A 22,448-nucleotide genomic window follows, 5' to 3' on the forward strand; every position below is an offset into this window, starting at 1 on the left:
ACAAAAAAAAAAAACAACCTGGGCACAGTGTGAGCACCTGAAATCCCAGAGGTCTGGAAGATGAGGCAGGAAGACCATGAGTTTCAGACCAGTGTTTCTGAGAGTCGAGATTGTCTCCAAACCCAAGGAACAAAAATTGTGCAGTAATTTTAAAAACTTCAGTTGATGGGTTCACAGTATTTTGGTTTTTTGGGTTTTTTTGGTCATATTTCTACCAGAAGCTGTTTTGAACTCTAACAAAATTGAGAAAAAATGTTTATAATTTTATTAGAAGTACTATGGTCCTAACCTATAGAGCATCTATTGATGGGAGTAAAAACTACTTCAGATGTTAATTGTGACACTCCAGAAAACTTACCTAAAAAAGTAAGTTTTCAAGCTAGGACGAAGGGTTCAGCTCAGCTGCAGAGCACCAGCCCTGTACATGTGAAGCCCTGGTTCAACCCCCAGCACTACCTAAAACCAAGCATGGTGGCTCACATCTACCACCTCAGGAGGTAGGACAAGAGGGCTGGAGCCCAGGGTTGCCTTAGGCTGCCTGAAAGGTTGAGGCCAGACTAGACTGCCTCCTCATGATCTCCTGTCACCAAAAATAAATTTATTTGTGCAGATATTATACAAATATCACTCACTTTACTCATTTATAGATCTCGTACATGTTAAAATATACAGTATTGGGGTTGGAAAGAGCTCAGTGATTAAGATTAAACACAGGCGAATCCAGAAGATACAGGGTCAGACCGCAGCACTCACATGGCAGTTAACTACTGTCACTACTGTACACATAAAGCAATAGACATACACACATACACACACACACACACACACACACACACACCATTTGCGAAGCTAACTCTATATTTGCTGGTTCAATTAGCTCATCTATTAGGTCTCAACTCAGGAAGGCTCACGGCTCTAAGAATAGTAGAAACTGAAGCATGCAAACTTGGTCCAGGCTTGGTAACTCTCCACCTCATGGCCTAGCTGGGCCTTTCCCAAGCTCTCCCTCATCAGTCCCAGCCTCACCACCACCATCACCTCTGTCACTGCCAGTGCCAAAAAGAACCATTCCATAATTTCAACATTGATGGCAAAGATGAGAGCAAAACGTGGTCACACAAACTTGGCAAAGACGGAGGGAGCTACAAACTACCCAGCTCTACAGCTGCACTGTTCTCACACTACACCATGTGAAGATCCTACGAATCATCTCTGTAGTACCGTAGTGACTTATCCATTAAAAACCAATGTAGAAAGGTAGACAGATGCAAAAGTGCGTATTTGGTTTTTTATGAAGTATGTTTAGTAATCATGAGAGTTCACCTAAGGTGATCGTGTGAACAAGCTTCAGCAAAGACCACTCGGAAAGATTTAAAATCTCCCGTCGAAAATATTGCTGGGTCCATCTTTTCTATACAAGAGAAGAAATCGATGGCCATGCGTGTCAATGGATTGACGTTCAGAGATGTTTCCGCTGGAGACAGAGGATCGATGTGAAGCACAGAGACCGAGAATATGCCGATAGCCAACCTGCAGATAAACTCCGGTCTGGATTCATCCACTGAAACAGACCTAGAGGGGAGAGCTGGAATAAATGAAATTATAAGAGTCAGAATGGCAAGACATTACCTTAGCTTTAAGAGAGCAAGCCCAGAGCAGCTAGAGTAGCAGGAGACATCTAAAATAGACTGCTACCCTGCTGCATCCGGCATGCAGAATTCCTGTACCTGAAGTACAAGAGTCCATCTCAATAAGTAGAAATGTGTGGACACATCTTTTGTACTATAAAACTGTGAGAAAAAAAAATTAAGATTAACCAAAATCTGCATGCCAAATTGTCCATTGAGCTTAGTTCAATTAAATTAGTTCAGTTAAATTTTGAAGAATAAGGTTCAAGAGTACAGAACAGTGGTAAAGCAATTGCCTGGCATGCTCAAAGTATTAAATTCAATTCCCATTTCTGGGAAGGGAAATGCAGAATCAAGACTGAAACTTTCTTTTAAACAATATAAAAACAATGAAAAAACAACTCAGCGAGCTAGTATATAATGATGGAGGACTGGCTGGGCACTGTCAAGTTTCTATGTCCAATTCGACAGACACATGCACTTGTATTGCATACACATATAAACACACACAGGCACACATGTGCACATAGCCACACCCACACATTCACACACAAAAATATACATAAACATATATGTAGACACACATGTGCACAATATGCTTATACATATAAACACATGTATGCACATGCATGCGTACTATGCACATACACATACAGGCACACATATAACATAAACACACAGGCACACATAAACACACACATGTCCATACATATACACACACAACACAAATCAGATAGTTGAAAGTTTTAAATTGCAATGATGTAAAACCTACTGTATATTTCCCCATAATATCTATGTATTTAAATATATAAAAAAGTATAATGAGAACCAGGCATAGTGGTGCACACCTAGTAACCTACAACTCAGGAGGTGGAAGCAGAAAGGTCTGGAGTTCAAGTGAGACCAAAGCTAGTCAGACTGAGCCATATGAGACACTACCTCAAAAACAAAAAAGAAGTATAGTGAATAAGTAACTATTTTAAAATATTTTTCAATGAACTGTCCAATTATTCTTTCCTTCCTAAACTTTGTGACTCTCCATGACTAAAAGAAAACTTATGACAGACACACATATAGAATGTGATAGAAAGAGTGAAGGCTTGCCATGAGCAAGCCCTGGGTACAATCCTCAGGAGCACAGGAAAAGAAGTACTGATAAATAGATAGATGATAGAGACAAAAACATAGGTAAATACATATAGGAAGCTAGGTAGGTAGACAGACAGACAGACAGACCAGATCAGATGTTTATTCTGAAAGGAGAGGGAAAAATGGCAAATACATTATTATACAGATACTCTGCTTCACATTTCAAAGCCTCTGGTGGAAACTAACCAGCTTTTTGTACAGATGCCGGGTGGACCATGTCAGGTTGGAATGCTGGCCCTCTTACTGGCTGTTCTTTGTGGTCGGCAAATTCTCCCCAAGTTGGCTGAAGCTACAAAAGATTAGTTTTTAAATATATGAATACAGCCTAGGGTCTTAGAAGCAGCTTAAGATCAGAAGAAATGAAGAAATACTTTACCACAGTAGCACTTAGCGGAGATCCTGCAGGTGTGTTGGTGTAAGTACTAGTCAGCGAGAGCTCCAGGTCCATGTGTGGTGGGTCCCCAAGGGGTGGGAGAGAGGACAGACTGTGAGACATGTCCATGTCAGCCATGGAGAAGAAAACCTCTTCTTCTGGAGAGAATTATACTTTGTCAATGATGATGCATTCCCCCAGTGTGCTCTCCCAAGCAGTTTAGTCACACAGAACCCTCCCTCCAATTCTCTGAGACATAGCTGTCCGGCTCTGCTGCAGGAGGAGCGTGCATGAGCACGGCCCTCAGCAGCACAGAAAACATACAACTGCACACAATCAGCAAAGGATCCAGCCTTCCCCTGAGGGTTTTCTGGGTTTATATAACATGCAGTAAGACAACAAATGTTTAGTTGTCATATAGCAATTGAGAAGTTAAAATTCAGATTTTCAAATGACATTAGCTCAAATGGGGCCCTGGGTTTCATCTCCAGCACCAAACTGTAAATAATAAAATTGTGTAACTGTGCTGCAATCTGGTTTCTCAAGGATATAACTACTTTCCAGATGAGAACGAGAGAGCAGAGACATTTAGGACTCCACAGGCAGTTCAGTGCCTTCTCTATAGTGACTGTCTGACCATCACACAAATCAAGCTCATTATATCTACAAGTTCTTTGAGTAGGGCTTTATTTTTTATTTGGTTCAACATTTTAGATTTTAACAGCTTCTTACTATTTACACAGTGCTCATACACTCTGAAATCCCCGTAATGGAAAGCAGGCTGGGTTACAGTTAGACCAACAGACAGAAGGTCAGCAACACTTCCTACCTAAGGGAGTCCGCTGCACACTCAGGTGAGCGCACTCTGAGATGACAGGTGTCCCCAAACTACTTATGTCTCCATCTACATTTTACACACTGACTCTCTTAGGGACAATACCATTGCTTTCAAGACCACTTATACCCTTGAAAACAGGAGCCTGGTACCAATAGAACAGAGCCAATGCAGGTCTTCTGTTCTCCGCTGCAATCAATTTTTCACAGAAGCCAAATCAAGTCAACTCCACCTAAGGGAAATGCAGGTCTACTGCTGGCTGCCTGAGCTGCTTACCGCGGCTAGAAGGCGTGCGAGCTGCTTCTGTCTCATAGAAGCTCTTCTCTGAAGACACACCCATAGAGAGGGAATCTTTCCTCAGATAATACCGGTTTAATTCCATCTGAATTCGGTACTCATCTTCCTGCTGCATGGGTCGATTTTTCCTGTCTTTATTAGCTAGCCCTATTTTGCTAGAATTTTCTACATGTATATAAAAGGAAAGCAAAGTTAAATTTGTGTTAGTTACTTAAGCATTTCTTTCCCAAACCCCACTTATCCAATACCAATGGCAACTTGACCACACTAGCAGAAAAGCACCGTTCTATCAATCAGAGGTCTAAGCAACAGTTTTAAGCAAGTAGCCAAGAACCTAAACTCTTACCTCTAGAAAATATGAGTATCTAAAAATAATGTGTGTGCTACCTACTGTGTACAAGAATTACATTTTTTTCAGTTATATGAGATATATGAAATATCAAATACGATGTTTCCCCAACCAAAGATACAGGTCAAAACAAATTTTAAAATGAATGTAATACAAATAATCTAAATGCAAATCCAAACCATAACACAATATAAAATATATAATCCAATAAAGTAGCCAGGATATCTACTTACAATATACCTTTAATGTCATATATGCCAAAATAATACAAGTTCATCTATATTCTATATTTTCCCTTAAGAGTTTCAAGAATCACAGAATATAATCACAGCAGAGCCATACTTGCCTGGTCCAGCAATAGCTGCTAACATATCCAGAAGGAGGTGTACCTGCCTTGGTGACAGGAATAGATGAAAGGAGTCTATCTGTCCATCAACATCCAACTTAAAAACATAAGAACAGTTGAGAATAAATACTTCACAGGCTCACCATCAGGAACTGGGAAGAAGTTAAGGCACTGAGATAAGTATCACCCTTGGTCTTGGGCAGCTTCACCTAACACTATTAATTCACACAGTCTCAATAAAAGAGCATAATGACCTGCAACTGTTGTTGCAGGAGGGAAAATCCTGAGAAATTCCACATCAGCAAGTCCAGCATCATACTGTCCTGTCCGTCTATCTAGTCCAGCATCATACTGTCCATCTATCTAGTCCAACATCATACTGTCCATCTATCTAGTCCAGCATCATACTGTCCGTCTATCTAGTCCAGCATCATACCATCTGTCTATCTGCACACCTTCTGGAGACCAGAGAACACAGCAAGAACACAGCATTCATCACCCTTCAGAACAACCAAGTCCTCAGAACCAACTTAGTCAGGGTCTGTAGGCCCAGCTCAGTCATGTGGAAACTGCACAGCACGCCTCAAGGATGCTATTGGGCTACAGCCTGTCTTCTGCACACAGGCCGGAAGGCTCAGCTGAAACACGGACAGAAAGCAGTGCTAATGGGTCCTTCCCTTCTTGTTCCCTATACACACTTTTCCCTCACATCTATCTCATTGTGTCTGGTGAGCCGAGCCATTACCCAGCCCCTACTCTCTAGTTTTTACTGTTTCTGTATTACAGACAAGGAAACAGAGCCATGGAGCAAAGACCATACTTCTCAGGCAGATCTGAACCTAAGAGACATGAATGCAAAGGCCCTGCTCCTTCCTCAGGAGGCATGGCTGTCTGTGGCACATGTCAGACTGAGTGTCTGCTGACACCCAGCCCACATCCTTAAGGCAGGGCAGAGTAGGGATATGTGTTACTGGACAACTTTGTTTCTTGAATTAAATCACACTCTGGGTTGTATTAGAATGGAAAATAGGTGTTTCATTTCTAACTTTCATAGAAATATCTCATTATTGGTACATTCTGAATTTAGAATTCAAAGAACAAAGTACTCACTATTTTCTTTTGAAAATATAGAACACTGAAAATAATAACTAAGAATTTTTCAATTCTGTAATGTGGCAACAAATTTTTCTAAATTCAATCAAACCATCCCCAAGCACCCACTGAAACTAAATGTGTAAGATGCAACAGACTACAGAGGCACCTCTCAGATATCATGGCATGCACCCTTGAATGACATAACTCTCAGATATCATGGCATGCACTCTTGAATGACATCTGAACACACAGCTTAGAGACTCAGGTTTAAGGAACACTGGAAGAGACTATAAAGTTCTAATCTGGCATGCCACCCCACTACAACCATTCTGAGTTACGATTTCCAAGCTCTATGCTGCCCAGTGCTGATCTCCAGAACTTAATGTTTCCATATAATATTCATTTATTTATATAAAACAAAATATACATACTCAAGTAATTATGTAAAAACATTAATGTACAGACAAGAATAATCATGTCTCCAAATACTCAAGACTGGCTGGAACTGGAACACAATGTTACCACACAAAAGTGCTACTTTGTGTTCCTCTGTCCCTTAATATGAAGACTCTAAAAGCAACACAGAGAATAGTTACACAAATCTAAAGATAGTGTACAAAACTTTACATCTTCAAAATCAAAGCTTACAAACGGAAAGAACTGTATCTAACCAAAAGAGAACCATGAAAGCTTCTTCAAGAAGCTTGCTTTCTTTAAGAAATGGCACATGCGCTCCCCAAAGACACACATGAGCTGGTTTCCTAAGGATGTTGCCACAGCAGGGCAGTCCCTGCAGCATTTACAGCTACCTACAATATCTGTTCCATTAACAACCTCTTCCAAGTTAGCAAGGGAAAGACCTGATAAAGGACTTCTTAAGAAAGGGAAATTCATAAAAAGGCAGGAAAATGCAGGCCAGAACACTGACAGTGAAGATAGACACTCGCTGCTCACAGGATAGCCCAGGACAACCACCCACCATACATTGTAGAGACTAAATACCTCAAGTTTGGTAGAAGAAACAAAAGGAATACTGACCTTGGCTCCTGGAAGCACTTCATTCTGTTTTAAAGTGAGACTCAACTCCAGCTTGCCCAGTAGCCTTCCAATCTGCACTGGATCCAAGGGCGCTATCTCTGGTAATGTTCTAGTTAGTTGTGGGTGTGGCTCATAAACAATTTTGGGGTTCCAGCTAGGTGACAGCTTTGGCTCAGTTTCCTATAAGGCAATAAAAGTAGAGTAACTATTTAAAATATTTTAGCATAAATAAGTCAGGGTGTGAGGTATAAATATCAGCTTGAGAATAAAGTATTTAGCCCAGTGATGGTGGCTCATGCCTTTAATCCAAGCAGAGGCAGATGATCTCTGTGAGTTCAAGGCCAGTCTGGTCTACAGAGCAGAGTTCCAGGACAGCCAAAGCTACACAAAGAAATGTCTTGACATCCCAAAAACAAAAACAAAAGAGAATGAAGTATTTCGCAAAACTGCATCATTAAGTTGGGCACAGCCTTGCCTTGTAGCTAAAATGAAGCAGTATTGTTAGCATAGCACCCAGAAATAAAAACAAATCATGGGAAGACTTTATGGAAACAGAGCAGAGCCAGCAAGGTGGCCCACTGGGAAAAGCACTTGCCCATACCTGGTGCCTGAGTTAAGTTCTACAGTGCACATAATCATGGGAGAACTGACTCCAGCTGTCCTTGGAGCTCCACTCACATGTCCCTAAATACAGTACACACAAGTTTGTGTGTGCGTGTGTGTATACATGCACACAATTATTTGTTCAAATAATACGCAATGTAAGTAAGAAAACCAAACCAATGTGGAAATAACACCTGTAATTCCAGCATTCTAGAGGTTGAGACTGGAAATCACTAGTCTTGAGAACAACCTGAGCCACACAGTGACAAAGTGAGAGACTATATCTCAATAAATACATATGCAGGTGTGCACTCACGCGTGCACACACACATACACACACACACACACACACACACACACACACACACACACATATGGAAGCAAGCCTTCCCCAAAGACCTGACTTGTGAAACAAAAGGCAAATTATAGAAGTACTTATAAAAGTAACTTGTAAAAGAATGCCGTGGCCGGGCAGTGGTGGCTCACGCCTTTAATCCCAGCACTTGGGAGGCAGAGGCAGGCAGATTTCTGAGCTCCAGGCCAGCCTGGGTACAGAGTGAGTTCTAGGACAGCCAGGGCTATACAGAGAAACCCTGTCTCAAAAAAACTTAAAAAAAAAAAAAAAACCTTAAAAAAAAAAAAGCTGTGCTTGGCAAAGAATTAAGGCCTCTTAGTAACGGGAAACACTTATGGTGCAGTTCTCATGATAATGCTCACCAGGATAGGCATTTGTCATGGAACGGAGTGGTGCTTCTTCATGTGAAAGGTATGAAGCTCTGGCTGAGTGGCATTACAAGAAGCAACTTAAGGAAGGAAGGAAGGAAGGAAGGAAAGAAGGAAGGAAGGAAGGAAGGAAGGAAGGAAGGAAGGAAGGAAGAAGGAAGGTTTCCTGCAGCTCCCAGGCCCAGGCATGCATTCCACTGTGCTGGGGAAGGCAAGGGGCCAAGAGGCCGGCTGTTCATACTACACATAGTCAGAAAGCAGGCTACCACGAGCACTGTACTCGGCTTCTTTCTCCTTGTTCTGTGGCCTGAGGGCAGCCCATCGAATGGCATCACCCACGCTTAGGGAAGCCCACCCATCTAATCATGAACAGAGACTCCTCAAAGACATGCCCAGAGCCTTGTCTCCACACAGACTCCAAAACCATCAAGACAACTAGAATTAGCTCCCTTAGATGTTAACATCTCATTCTACCTACAGATATACATGAAGCATGTCTCCATTAATAGGCAGCAGGCTGGCAGGGCAGGCAGAGCTTTAGGGGTTCAAGGCTGGTGTCTGATATATTAGCTAAATATTTGTGTTACTCAGATTTGCTGAACTCATTAGTGGATGTTGTATTCAGGAAAATTTAACAGTCTCCAGCTTCTTTTTGTTCCTAGACAGAGACTCACTAGTAGCCCAGAATGCCCTCAAACTGGAAAGTCTCCTGTCTCAACCTCTCAAATGCTGGGATTACAGTATGCACTCCCACTGTAGTGGGTTGGCCCAATGCTGCTGTATTTGAATGCTAATATGGGGCCCACAAGACTGCTTACCCCAAAGGTGAAACACTAAGTGACCCTGCCCCCAGTTAACTGTGATTGGTAAATAAATGTGCCAACAGCCAATAGCTGTTGAAGAGACATGGATGGGGTTGAGGCTTCGATGGCTTGAGGGAGAGAGAACCATGAGAGAAGAATGTGGAGAAGGAAGGAGAAGTCACCATGGGTCAGCTGAGCCATAAAAACATGGCCCTGAGGGTTGCGCAACGGGAGTTAAGAGCAGCTCAGATGGAACACAGAAAGTAGTAACTCAGGGTCATTGATAGGAGAGTTAATTTGAACAGCATGAAGGGTAGGCAGCTGCCCAGCTACTGTGCTGCTTAAGGTAATATTATAAAGACTGTGTGTGAGCTGGGCAGTGGCGGTGCACGCCTTTAATCCCAGCACTTAGGATGCTGAGGCAGGCAGATCTGAGTTCGAGGCCAGACTGGTCTACAGAGTGAGTTCCAGGACAGCCAGGGCTACACAGAGAAACCCTGTCTCGAAAAACAAAAACAAAAACAAAAAACAACAACAACAAAAAAAAAGACTGTGTGTGAGTGATGAGTATGTGTTTTATCTTGGAACTCATTGCCAAAGTCAGGATAGAAACCCCGGGCCAGGACTATTAATAATTTCTATGATACCCATACCTGGCTGACAGCCTTTATTTAAAACTTCTAAAAATCAGGAGTATGTTTTGAGTTGTTCTGTTGGGTTGGGTTTTGATTTGTTTGTTTTCTTTTTTTTTTTTGAGACAAGGTTTCATATATATATATATATATATACATACATACATACATACATACATACATGGTTGAGGGCGGCCTTGAACTCAGATCTGCCCGTCTGAAGATGCCCTTGATCCTGACTCTGCCTCCCAGTGCTAGTGATGGGACCTAGGACTTCATGCATGCTAGGCTAGCCCTCTGCCGACTGAGCAATGCCCCCAACCGTCTGGGGGTTTATGCTTCATTTTTCTTACCACTGGTGCAGTTGAACACACGGGGGAAGATTTTGCTGAAGCAGAAAATTCATCCCAGAACAGAGACACTCCAGAGAGCTGCAGCAATTTATGAGCAAAAGCTGTGGGCTGATGCACATTGACTCCTGAGGACTCGTCGGCTGTTTCGTCACAGTACACAGTTCTGAAAGGTACAAGGAGGCACTTGTACAGACTCCTGGGGACCTAGTTGCAACAACTGTTTGAAGAAGAGGACTCTTCCAAGTTAAAGGGAAATTTCACAGCTAGTGCTCCTAAGATTACGTCTATAATAATAATGCTTGCAGCCCAGCACCAGGGAGCTTGAGGCAGGATGAGCTACCTGACCTACAGAAACATCTGTCTCATAAGAAGTTTGTTTCATCAGGCGTGGTGACTCAGTCCTTTAATCCCAGCACTTGGAAGCAGAGGTTAGCATCTTTGATATTCAACATGCATGTTTTTCATTTATGTGTATAGGTAGTATCTGTATGAGTATATGTTACATATATATGTGCAGGTGCCCCCCAAGGACAGAAGAGAATACTGGATCTCCTGGAGCTGGAGTTAGTGGCCACTGTGAACTGGTCGGTGTGAGTGCTGGGTCTGACCTCAGGTCCTCTGGAAGAGCCAGAAATGCTCTCAGCCACTAAGCCATGTCTCCAGTGCCCCTCAATGTACAGTTCTGTGAGGAGTCCATATAACACGGTCACAGTTGAACAGTTACTACTTCAACACTGTCAGAGCTCCCATAAGAGGCGACATGTTTGACTTAAATAAATCGTCAGATAGTTAACCTTAAAATAATCCTCACAAAATTCTCAAAAGAAACAGCACCATCATCCATTTTCACTAAAACAGTATCCAAGCCAAGCACCATGACATTGAGTCTTTCACATTACTGAGATGCACCTAACGACTGTTCACATGTGGAAAGCACAGACTCTGTAAAAGAGCGTCAACATGGCAGCACACAAGTTAACTAAGAAAACTGCTTAGGCAAGCTCCACATAGCCCTGGATATAACTACGCTCTAGCTGGGGGCTTACAGTTTCCGAATGGGATGAGAGGATACCTCAGAGAGCAGTGCTGTACTCTGAAATTATGCATTACATTAATTTAGCAGCCCTCAGCCTCCAGCATCCTCAATGTCAGAGCCAGAGTAAGGTCGTGAGTTTTCAGGCATAAAATCATCTTACCTGTCTACGCGGATTTCAAGTGCAGCTCCAGTTTTGGAATTTTCTGGCACATGTTCAATTCTTAAAACAGTGTCTATAAAAGTGACTTTCACTCTTCTTAGTACTAGAGCAAACAAGCAAATGTTAATGGAAAACCGTGTGTACACCAAGTAAGACCCCACCCACCCCTCCCTCCCTCCCCTTCCCTGCTGGGCCGACATTATTCTTAGCAAGTGCTGATCACTGCAACATTACCATCCACTCTCAGGAAAGAAATAATTGCTAGTCTGATAACAAAATAAAAAAGTGCAGTTTGTTTCCTTTTAAGCACCCAGAGCCCGTATTATGCAAAGCACACGGTGGCCCATAAGCACATCCCCAAGTTCCATCACAACAGACACTTGGGACAAGGCTGATCTCTAGCCCGATCCTCCCATAGGCATAATAAACTAGACAAGGAGAACCCTGGGAACTAATGCATACAATCAAACTGAATGGAATGTTTAAAACAGCCTTGGTTCTCAAATGAAAAAGTAATTCTTTTTTTAAAATAATTGATTTATTTTTATTTCATATGCATTGGTGTTTTCCTCCATGTTTGTTTTTATGAAGGTGTCAGATCCTCTGAAACTGGAGTTACAGGCAGTTATGATCTGCCATGTGGGTGCTGGGAATTGAATCTGTTCTCTAGAAGAGCAGCCAATGTTCTTGACCACTGAGCCATCTCTCCAGCCTCAGAGAATAGTAATTCTTTTAAAAATCCCTACAACAAATGGGTCTAAGGCCCAAAACCACCATATAAAACCAGGGCTGTGAAGATGCTCATAATGCAAACCTGTTTCGATGGTTTCCGCAAACTTTTCCAGTCCTTCAAAAGGCTGGGATGCTTCTCCTTGCTCATCTGTCAGTTTCTGGCTAAGACACTCCTTTGCCAATTGCATACTGCTGGTCATGAAGCTTGACCAATACATAGGCTCAGACCCAGTTGCTGCAGAAAGTACAAATAAACCTAAATAACTTTTCAAAGTTCTATAAATATCATTTCTTAAAATATTATATTTATGGTAGATTGTCAACATTATGATGGTACTTGTAAGAATATTCTAGAAATTACACAGGACATTAACTATCACCTTACAACAACAAAAGTACAGGCAAAAGAGTCTGTAAGATATTCTTGTTTCATCAATTTTTTTTATCAACTTCTAATTTCTATTTTAAGATTTATTTTTATGTGTATGAGTACACTGTAGCTGTACAGATGGCCCCGCTCACTCCAGTGTAATTCACTGTAGTTGTCTTCAGATGCACCAGAAGAGGGCGTCAGATCTCATTATGGATGGTTGTGAGCCACCATGTGGTTGCTGGGATCTGAACTCAGGACCTTCGGAAGACCAGTCAGTGCTCTTACCCGCTGAGCCATCTCGCCAGCCCTCAACTTCTAATTTTTATTGACTCAACAAAACCTAGTAGATATACACTGCATCATACTTAACACTGTCCAGTGTAAAGAGTCAGGCAGCAGATATTTATTTGGCTGTGTGAGCTGTGTGTTCTGTCACACTTGGCCAGCTCTTTCTCAGAGTGTGCAAGCAGCTATAGACAGCAATGTGAACAGGACAGCTGTGTCTCACTAAGATCTGACTAATGAAGACAGATGGTGCACTAACGTGGCCTGCAGGCTGAGGTCTGCTAAGCAATTAGAAAGCTGGCAAAATCAATTATAAGTATGCACTTAAGACAGCTTATCTGGGGGCTGGAGAGATGGCTCAGCAGTTAAGAGCACCGACTGCTTTTCCAAAGGTTCTGAGTTCAAATCCCAGCAACCACATGGTGGCTCACAACCATCTGTAACAAATCTGACACCCCCTTCTGGAGTGTCTGAAGACAGCTACAGTGTACTTACATATACTAAATAAATAAATCTTTAAAAAAAAAAAAAAGACAGCTTATCTGCATTAGGAGAGGTAAGAGGTAAGAGATAGCTGGGCAAAAATGAGTATGGAGGCGTCACCAAGAAATCCTGCGAAGACTGAGGAAAGCCTACTCTCCATCTGCAGGAGGAGAGAGTTCAGCAGGAGGGGCAGATGACAGCAGCTACAGAATCAGTGCAGATGCAGGTGAAATCAGTGTCCTAGGAGGGACTGGACACATGAACCTTGAGAACCCTTCCCAGACCTTGCATGATGAGGAAATCCATACCTCCTTATATTGCTCAAAACAATCTGACACATTACTGCAACTGCTGCCTTCCAAAATGGAACTTAAAAGCCCTTTTAATGCTAATTCAAGGCTCAACTTTCCAAAGGGAGATGTATTTGCCCACAATGGTTGAAAGATAGAATCAGAGCCAGAACTGGTAGCATAGGCCTTTAATCCCTGAACTAGGCAGGCAGAGGCAGGAGGACCTCTGTGAGTATAAGGCCAGCCTGGTTACATACTGAGTTCCAGGACAACCAGGGGATCCTGGCAATAATGATGATGATGATGAGGGGGAGGAGGAGGAGGAAGAGGAGGAAGAAGAGGAGAAAGAAGAGGAGGAGGAAGAGGAAGAGGAGGAAGAGGAAGAGGAGGAAGAGGAGGAAGAAGAAGAGGAGGAGGAGGAAGAGGGGGGAGAAGAGAAAGAGGAGGAAGAGGAAGAAGAAGAGAAAGAGGAGGAGGAAGAAGAAGAGAAAGAGGAGGAGGAGGAAGAAGAGGAAGAGGAGGAAGAGGAGGAGGATGATATCATCATTTTTGTTGTTGTTTGGGGGATTTTTGCTTTGAGATAGAATCTTTTTTAAAAAGATTTATTTATTTTATGCATATGAGGACTGTAACTGCCTTCAGACACACCAGAAGAGGGCATCAGAGACCATTACAGATGGTTGTGAGCCACCATGTGGTTGCTGGGAATTGAACTCAGGACCCCTGGAAGAACAGTCAGTACTCTTAATCATGGAGCCATCTCTCCAGCCAAGATAGAATCTTACTATGGACTCAGGCTGGCTTCAAGTTTGCAATTACCCTGCCTCAGCCTCTTGAGAGCAGGGGTCAGAAATCTATTTTATCACTCTTGGCTAGATACAACGTGTTTATAAATTAAATTATCAGGAAGCTGGGATGGTAGTTCAGTCCATAAAGTTCTTGCTTGTAAAGCATGAGGACCTGAGTTCAAGCTCAAATCTGGTCATAAAAAAAGTCTAATATGGTGATCCTAGCACCAAGGAACAAGGACAAGCAGATGCCCAAGACTCTCTGGCCAGCCAGCCTGAATCCAGACTATATCAGACCCTATCTCAAAAACATAAGGTAAACAGAGTATTAGGAACAATACCAGAGGATGTTCTCTGGCTTCAATGTTCATGAACACACACACACACACACACACACACACAATTAAACAGCAGACTTTTCCAGATGTGGTGGAAAAACTCAAGAGGCTAAGGCAGGAAGATCATGGTTTCAAGGCCAGCCTGAGCCATATACAGTGAGTTCAAGTTCAGCCTGAGCTGCACTATGAGACTGCTTCAAAATAAATACATCAACAAAACAGATCACTATAGTTCTATGAAGCATCATTTAAATTTTTGTTTTTCAGGAAATACTTTGGATTATTACTTATGTATGACTTACGCAGCATGTATCTAAAGTTACCATTTCTACCCATTTCTCTGTGTTCCCTTCTACAGTTGAGAGCACATCACCTTATCCAAACCCAGCTTACATAACTATTATCGACATGGATGTGGTGAGTCACAAATTTAGTGCTATAATTACTAGTGGTCATTATTTTTCAGCACCACAGTTGTTTCAGATTTTACCAACCAAAGTCCCTTCAAACCCAGTCCTGGAGGCTAGAGAGTTAAGAGCCTGTACTACTCTTGTAGAGAATCTGAGTTCAGTTCCCAGCACCTACAGCAGGCAGCCTTCAACTGCTTGTGCCTCTAGTTCCAGGGGATCTGATGCGCACACATACCCAAGCCCCTCCCTACATACATATAATTAAAATAACAAAAGTTTCAATTTTGACTTTAAAAAAACCAACCCAGGCAGGTGGATTTCTGAGTTTGAGGCCAGCCTGGTCTACAGAGTGAGTTCCAAGACAGCCAGGGCTACACAGAGAAACCCTGTCTCGAAAAACCAAAAAAACAAAACAAAACAAACAAAAAAACCCAACCCAATCCTAGCCCTTCCATGAATCTTTGAATAGTCTTTCTCATTTGGAAACACAAGATTTTGAAACTTTAAAAGAGAAGTCATTTCGGATAACTAGAAATCAATAACCATGCCAGGCATGCTGGCACACGCCTTTAATCCCAGCACTTGGGAGGCAGAGGCAGGCGGATTTCTGAATTCGAGGCCAGCCTGGTCTACAGAGTGAGTTCCTGGACAGCCAGGGCTACACAGAGAAACCCTGTCTCGAAAAACCAAAAAAAAAAAAGAAATCAATAACCATGTATTATCTATACATTAGTGCTCTGGAGCAGGACTAAGGAGGGAAACCGTTCTATAGGTATACTCACATAAATCCTCATATCCTATCAACTGAGAAGTCTCACAGACCCAGTTCAAAGTCATCAATCCATGCTCATTGCTTACAGCTGGGCTGACAAGCACCTGGAAACACCTACCTACTCGAGGTCGAGGCCGGAAGACCATCTCCAGTCCTCTCACTTCCAGTGCACAGTTGTCCTGCAGCAAGGAGCCCCATGGGACTGACAGGGAAATGGACTGAATAAATCCTTCAGTGACTTCTAACGGTGCATCTGCTGACTCCAAGATTTCATTGAGGCACTAGAGAGGAAAAAAAAACTCACTTTGAAATCAGACAAAACAAACTCACTTTGAAAGCAGAAACACAGAATGTCAACTTTTTCAATGATGTGAAGATGCCACAGAGGTGCTGAGCACTGAAAATGTAAGGCAAGCCTAGGCTGGAGAAAAAGGCTCAGTGGCTAACAGCACTGGCTGCTGTTCCAGAGGACCTGGGTTTGATTCCCAGTGCCTATGTGCTCACAATCATCTGTAGCCCTCTTCTGACCTCCAGGGACCAGGCATGTGGGTGCCTGGGCACACATGCAGGCGAAACACCTGTGCTCATCGATTTCTTTGTGTCGAGACCAGCTGAGTTATCCAGCCTCATGAATTCTTGAGGTAGACAGACACTGATGGACTAAGTGGACCACAGCCTGTAAGCCAGTCTAGTAAATCCCTCTTTCTATATACATACAGAGTCATTCTACCAGTTCTTGACCTCTGGAGAACCCTGACTAATACAAAGAGCTTTCCTCAGGTCTGTCTGAACCCTAAAGACTTTCCAAGGATTTAGAAGAAACAGCAAGATTTTTGTTTTGTTTTCCAAGACAGGGTTTCACTGTGTAGCCTTGGCTGTCCTGGAACTAGCTCTGTATACCAGGCTGTCCTGGAGCTAGTTCTCTAGCCCAGGCTGGCCTTTCCTGAGAGCTGGGATTAAAACTCTGTGCCACCACACCCAGCAACAAGAATGATTTTTTTTTATTAAATTTTTGAACTAGCAAGTTTACATTTATTTATTATTATTATTTAGTGGGTGAGGGTGGGGTAAATGCTCAAAGTGTTTTTGCTATGTTCCCACAGATACATGTGCTCAGTGTGTGTGTGTGTGTGTGTGTGTGTGTGTGTGTGTGTGTGTGTGTCTGGTGAAGAGGTCAATGTCGGGTGTCCCCATTGTCCTTGGTCACTTTCCACAGTGAGACAAGGTCTCTCACTGGATGTAGACCTCAGTAATTGTGCTGGACTACCTGGCCTGGCAGCTCTAGGAATGCCCTGTCTGCAGCTCCACAGGGACGTCACAGTACCCAGCTTCCTAGGAGGTGCTCATCGTCCAACCTCAGGCCCTCATGCTCTCAGAGCAAGCACTTTCCCAAGTGAGCCATCTTCCCAGGCCTCAGCTTTCTTAAATTCTCATCTTATGTAGCCCCCAGGATTACCCTACTTTTTCACATTCCATTTCCAGTGGCTTAGGTGACATGTTGCTCATGTAACTGTCATCATCTGCCTTTGTTTCTCCACCCTTCACACTGTGGACGTTCTGGGCAGCTGTGTTCTTTAGTCAGCACTCACACTGTCAGCTCCCCATAGTTCTCTATGCCCATCCTTGAAGCCCACTGCTCCTGTAGTCTCTGCAGATAGCACCCTGGAAGCTCAGGACAATCAAATATTCTCTCTCAGACTCAGCCTTCTCCTTCCCTCCTCCTTGCCCCTCCCTTCTATTAGGCTGACAAAAAGAAACTGCAAGGGCCATGAGGTAAAGCCAGATAATCTGAGTTTGGTCCCTGGGAAGAAGAGAGCTCACTACCACAGACTGTACTCTGACCTCCATATGCACGCCACAGCATGCTCATGTGCATGCATACACACACGCACATACACACAGAGTACACACGCACGCACAAACACACACATGAATATACACAGTGCACACATGCACACACAAACACACAGAGTGCACACGTATGCACACCCTCGCACACTTACGCAAATAAGTGAAATAAATAAGTAAATAAATAAATAAATGTAGGATTATTAGAGGGTTTGTCATTTTGGATCAGGGATTTTAAATCATTATAAATAGGCCCAAACCGATCCTTATTAATCAAAAGAAAAACCATTACAATCAACTTATTTTGTTTTTCCAGTAAGAAATGTTTATTCCTATTGCATAAAAAAAAAAATCTACGCTTTGATGGACTGGCAAGATGGCTGAGCACATTACTTCACTTGCCATGAAGTCTCGGAAATGAGTTGGATCTCTGGGAACCCATTTGGTAGAAGGAGAGATGACTTGTCCTCTGACCTCCACATGTATGACATGATAAGTAAAAGCCACATACAGACACAAGTAAGTATTGTTTTAGTCCCTGACTCAGGGTTTGAGGGATTCTTGGACAGTGTCACCTGAATCCTACTAGTTGTAGAAGCATTCTCTTGGGTTTAGTTGTTCAAGTGGTCATCAGTCACTGATGTGTCTCACTGGTTGTCACATACAACTCATTTTCATAGCACATCGCAGGCCGATGGAGAAACGGAGCATGCTGTGCACAACATGAGAGGAGCGCCGCAGTACAAAGCCGGGATTTTTTATTCCCAGTCAGTTCATGACACCACATAGTGGCATTTCCATCTTTCCAATTTGTTCCTAACACTGACTGGCCACTGACTGGTCCACACTAATTATTCACACCATCTGAAGAAAGCCAGCCACTGAGTTCCTCGTCTTAAGCCAATACTACACTGTTTTCACTACTGGTTCCCAGGCCTTGACACTTCCAGCTGTTGCTGCCTCACAACTGCTCTGAACTCAGATAAAAAGTCAGTAGGATTCGTTTCCGCCTAACATCACCAACACCACAGTATAAAATAGGCAGCATATAAAAAATCATTAGTAAGAAATTAAAGCAAGGTGTGGTACCACACGCCTGCATTTGGAGACAGCAGGGTATCTGTGAGTTCGAGGTCAACCTGATTTACATAATGAATTCCAAGCCAGCCAAGGTATAGAGATACTGCTTCAAACAAAACAAAACAAAAGGCACAGAAACAGCAAATTACAAAAACCTAAAACTACAACTATGTTTTTTCATTTTCTTTTTTTAAAGATTTATCTATTTATTTTTCATGTTTTTATGTAGATGAGTGCACACCTAGCTGTACAGATAGTTGTGAGCTTTCATCTGGTTGTTGGGAGTTGACTTTTAGGACCTCTGCTTGTTCCGGTTGGCCCAGCTTGCTCAGTTCCTGCTTGGTCCTGCCCAAAGATTTATTTATTATTATACACTGTAGCTGTCTTCAGACACAGCAGAAGAGGGTGTCAGATCTCATTATGGGTGGTTGTGAGCCACCATGTGGTTGCTGGGATTTGAACTCAGGACCTTTGGAAGAGCAGTCAGCGCTGTTACCTGCTGAGCCATCTCACCAGCCCTACAATTACTTTTATAACAAACTGATAGCCTTTTCTATTCCACTGCTGCTAATAACTGTCCTGTAAGAGACTTTCCCTCTTCTCTGCTTTACATTTTCCATGTTAAAAATAGCTTTAAGTCTTGGCATTCATTTTAAAAGGAAGTCTTTAGATGCTGTGGTGGTTTGAATAGGTAGGGAGCAGCACCTTTAGGGAGGTGTGGCCTTGTTAAGGGAAGTATGTCACAATGGAGGTGGGGCTTTGAGGTCACATATGCTCAAGCTCCATCCAGTGTGGCAGTAGTCTCCCCCTAGCCACCTGAGAACAAGATGTAGATCAAGATGTAGAGCCCTCTGCTTCTCCAGCACCATGCCTGCCTGGATGCTGTCATGATCCTGCCATGAAGATAATGGACTGAACCCCTGAACTGTAAGCCAGCCAATTACATGTTGTCCTGTATAAGACTTGCCAAGGTCATGGTGCCTGTTCACAGCAATGAAACCCTAACAGACAGATGCCTGACACTAAAAGTGAAGTCCCCCATATAAAATAGAAAAGGTAAGCTCAGAAATGCTTGTTTATGTAATACTTCCATAACTTAAATTTAAAATCTGCAGCTGGAGAGATGGTTAAGAGCACTGACTGTGGGCTGGAGAGATGGCTCAGCAGTTAAGGTCCTGAATTCAAATCCCAGGAACCACATGGTGGTTCACAACCATCTGTAATGAGATCTGATGCCCTCTTCTGGGGTGTCTGAAGACAGCTACAGTGTACTTACATACGATAAATAAATAAATCTGGGGAAAGAAAAAAAAGAGCACTGACTGCTCTTCCGAAGGTCCTGAGTTCAAATCCCAGCAACCATGGTGGCTCACAACCATCTGACTGGATGCCCTCTTCTGGTGTATCTGAAAACAGCTACAGTATACTTACATATAATAAGTAAATAAATCTTAAAAATTTAAAATCTGGCTGCCCTATCTCTATCTGCAGACAAGCTGAGTTTAAGGATGATTGCTTCACACTCCCTGAATTTTTCCACCAAGAAAATATATGAGTTTTATTGTTTATATGAACAATTAAACTTACATCAAAGCACTTTCAAGTATACAAAACCAATGACTTAGCCTTTGCACCTCACATATCTGTCAACAGCAGTAAACCATGTAAGAAACTGGATTTAGTTGGGCTCTTTTCTCTGTATAGACCAAATTTATCTCAATTTTTGTGGCTACATTAGCCTCCTAAATACATTGTTTTGAAGGCTGCATTATAGTATTGAAGGGTGATATCAAAAGAAAAAAGGAGTTCTGAACTATAGTCAATAGTTTGAGAATTTACACTGGGCCCACTAAACTATAGTACAATGTCTCTGTGTATGAGATCTATAAATATACTCCTCTGTACATTGAATGATAAACTTCAAAACTCACTCCTGTGAAAATTCTAAGTTTATTTAACAAACAAGAGAAAATTCTCAAGTTGATCAGTCAAACTGACTCAGCCAACTTTCTCTTCCCTCCCCTGGGAGTGTTCCCATGAGAGTTCATGGTTCTAGAGCTGCCGGTGGAGTCAGTTGAGTTAGCAACTCAGCAAGTGTACCTGCCTTCCTACAGCACCTCAGAAGACATTCTCTCCTGTTTAGGGCCATTCTGTTTTCAGTTTTCCCCAATGAGTTTCATGCAGAGAGTCAGAAAAGAAAGTCTTACTCTAGCATATACTCTAGCACTGGGGAAACAATTGCAGATTAGTGCTTCTTGCACTGAAGGTCAATTTTTATTACACATACACCTGTAAAATATAAGTACCAAAGTAATAAAAAATTATTAAAGTGAAATTAGAAGGCTCCAGGGTAATAATTCATTGCTGCCAATCTTCCTAAACAAAGTGAGTTCTCATGAGAAAGACTCACTATCCACTTCACTGTCTGACCATCCAGCCCTTGCCAGTCTGCCACACTACAGAACTATGCTAACCCTATAAATAAAAGCCTCCATTTAAAAATTAAAACAGACACATAAAGGCTCCTGCCACCAGTATGGGACCTGAGTTGGAGCCCCAAAGCATACAAGGGGGAAGAAGAGAACCAACTCCTGCAAGTCATCCTCTAATCTCCACAGGCATGCTATGACATGTGTGTGTGTGTGTGTGTGTGTGTGTACATTGCTTAAATGGAAAAAGTTTTTAAAATCCCATCATTCTATAAGCAATGATTAAAATAAATTCCTAGTCTTCAGGAGTTGAAAAGAAGTGAGTCACACAGTTCAATCTCTCACTGGACAGAACCCTTTTTCCTTTTTTTACCCACTTCTAAGAACCAGGAGTTCATAAGACCGCAAGGCAGCACATTCCAACTGCCACCCAGTTCTAAACCCTTGTCTCTATCTCCCTTCCACTTCAAGATCTGTATGGGTCCATGATCTCATAAGTGAAGTTATCTATCTAAGAGCACAACAGGTAACTCATAGGAGTGTGAGGACACATTCAGACATTCTGTGTCAAATGTTTCGCATTTTAGATTAAAATATGTCCTAATAGTTAACAGGCACAGGGACACTCAACTACTTTCAGCTTATACCCCAAACTGGAACAGAAAGACCAGCAGCTATGCACCCCACTTGAGCGGACATCATCTTTATAATGAACAGTGGGGTCTTGGTGGCGTGACAGCAAGTCTCTAGCTTCCTAGTTCCCTTATAGCCGGGTATCTGTGAGTAGGGTTTAGAGATGAGCAGTTTCCACCCACGGAAAGTGGTAGTTGTAGCTGACAACCATCCCTGTGCAGCCATATAGCTATGGAAGTTTGCTACATGGCAGTTTCCAAAACCATACAACATACTTAATCTGACTTTTCAAGTAAGGATACTTCTAAAGAGAGTACGAAATTAAATAACTGCTTTTCAAAACATATTTGTTTCATCCTTTTAAACTATTTGGAAATATTTCTGTTGGCCCATGATTTTGTGGTTAAAACCATTTCTATTGAAAAGAGAGATAGCAGAACTCCAGAGGCAGACTAAGTAGAATTTTTAGTTCAGCACTGGGCTACCTTGCAAGACCCTATCCCCAAAACTAAAGGCATCAAAAAGTCTAGTCTGGAAAGTTATTAACGATGCAGGTTTATAAAAAAA

General features: G+C 42.4%; 2 protein-coding genes across 5 annotated transcripts in view; one reads left to right on the forward strand and one right to left on the reverse strand.

The window, feature by feature from the left end:
* Atg2b (autophagy related 2B) overlaps positions 1 to 22,448 on the reverse strand; it is a 68,702-nt gene that overhangs the window by 42,702 nt on the left and 3,552 nt on the right. For 2 of the 3 annotated variants that reach the window (XM_031357865.1, XM_031357864.1), the window contains exons 2-11: positions 16,010 to 16,172; positions 12,235 to 12,387; positions 11,421 to 11,523; positions 10,225 to 10,387; positions 7,111 to 7,290; positions 4,978 to 5,074; positions 4,262 to 4,447; positions 3,154 to 3,308; positions 2,964 to 3,066; positions 1,324 to 1,585 (exon numbers count right to left, since the gene is read on the reverse strand). In XM_031357865.1, the coding sequence (XP_031213725.1) occupies positions 1,324 to 1,585; positions 2,964 to 3,066; positions 3,154 to 3,308; positions 4,262 to 4,447; positions 4,978 to 5,074; positions 7,111 to 7,290; positions 10,225 to 10,387; positions 11,421 to 11,523; positions 12,235 to 12,387; positions 16,010 to 16,172 (1,565 nt within the window). The remainder of the gene's footprint in view (positions 1 to 1,323; positions 1,586 to 2,963; positions 3,067 to 3,153; positions 3,309 to 4,261; positions 4,448 to 4,977; positions 5,075 to 7,110; positions 7,291 to 10,224; positions 10,388 to 11,420; positions 11,524 to 12,234; positions 12,388 to 16,009; positions 16,173 to 22,448) is intronic. The other variant, XM_031357866.1, reaches the window with a different exon arrangement.
* Gskip (GSK3B interacting protein) overlaps positions 19,604 to 22,448 on the forward strand; it is a 21,543-nt gene continuing 18,698 nt past the window's right edge. The window contains exon 1 of one of the 2 annotated variants that reach the window (XM_031357870.1): positions 19,604 to 19,746. The gene's annotated coding sequence lies outside the window, so the exon portion shown is untranslated. The other variant, XM_031357869.1, reaches the window with a different exon arrangement.

This window comes from Mastomys coucha, unplaced genomic scaffold (assembly GCF_008632895.1).
Source record: "Mastomys coucha isolate ucsf_1 unplaced genomic scaffold, UCSF_Mcou_1 pScaffold6, whole genome shotgun sequence".
Taxonomy (NCBI): Eukaryota; Metazoa; Chordata; class Mammalia; order Rodentia; family Muridae; genus Mastomys; species Mastomys coucha.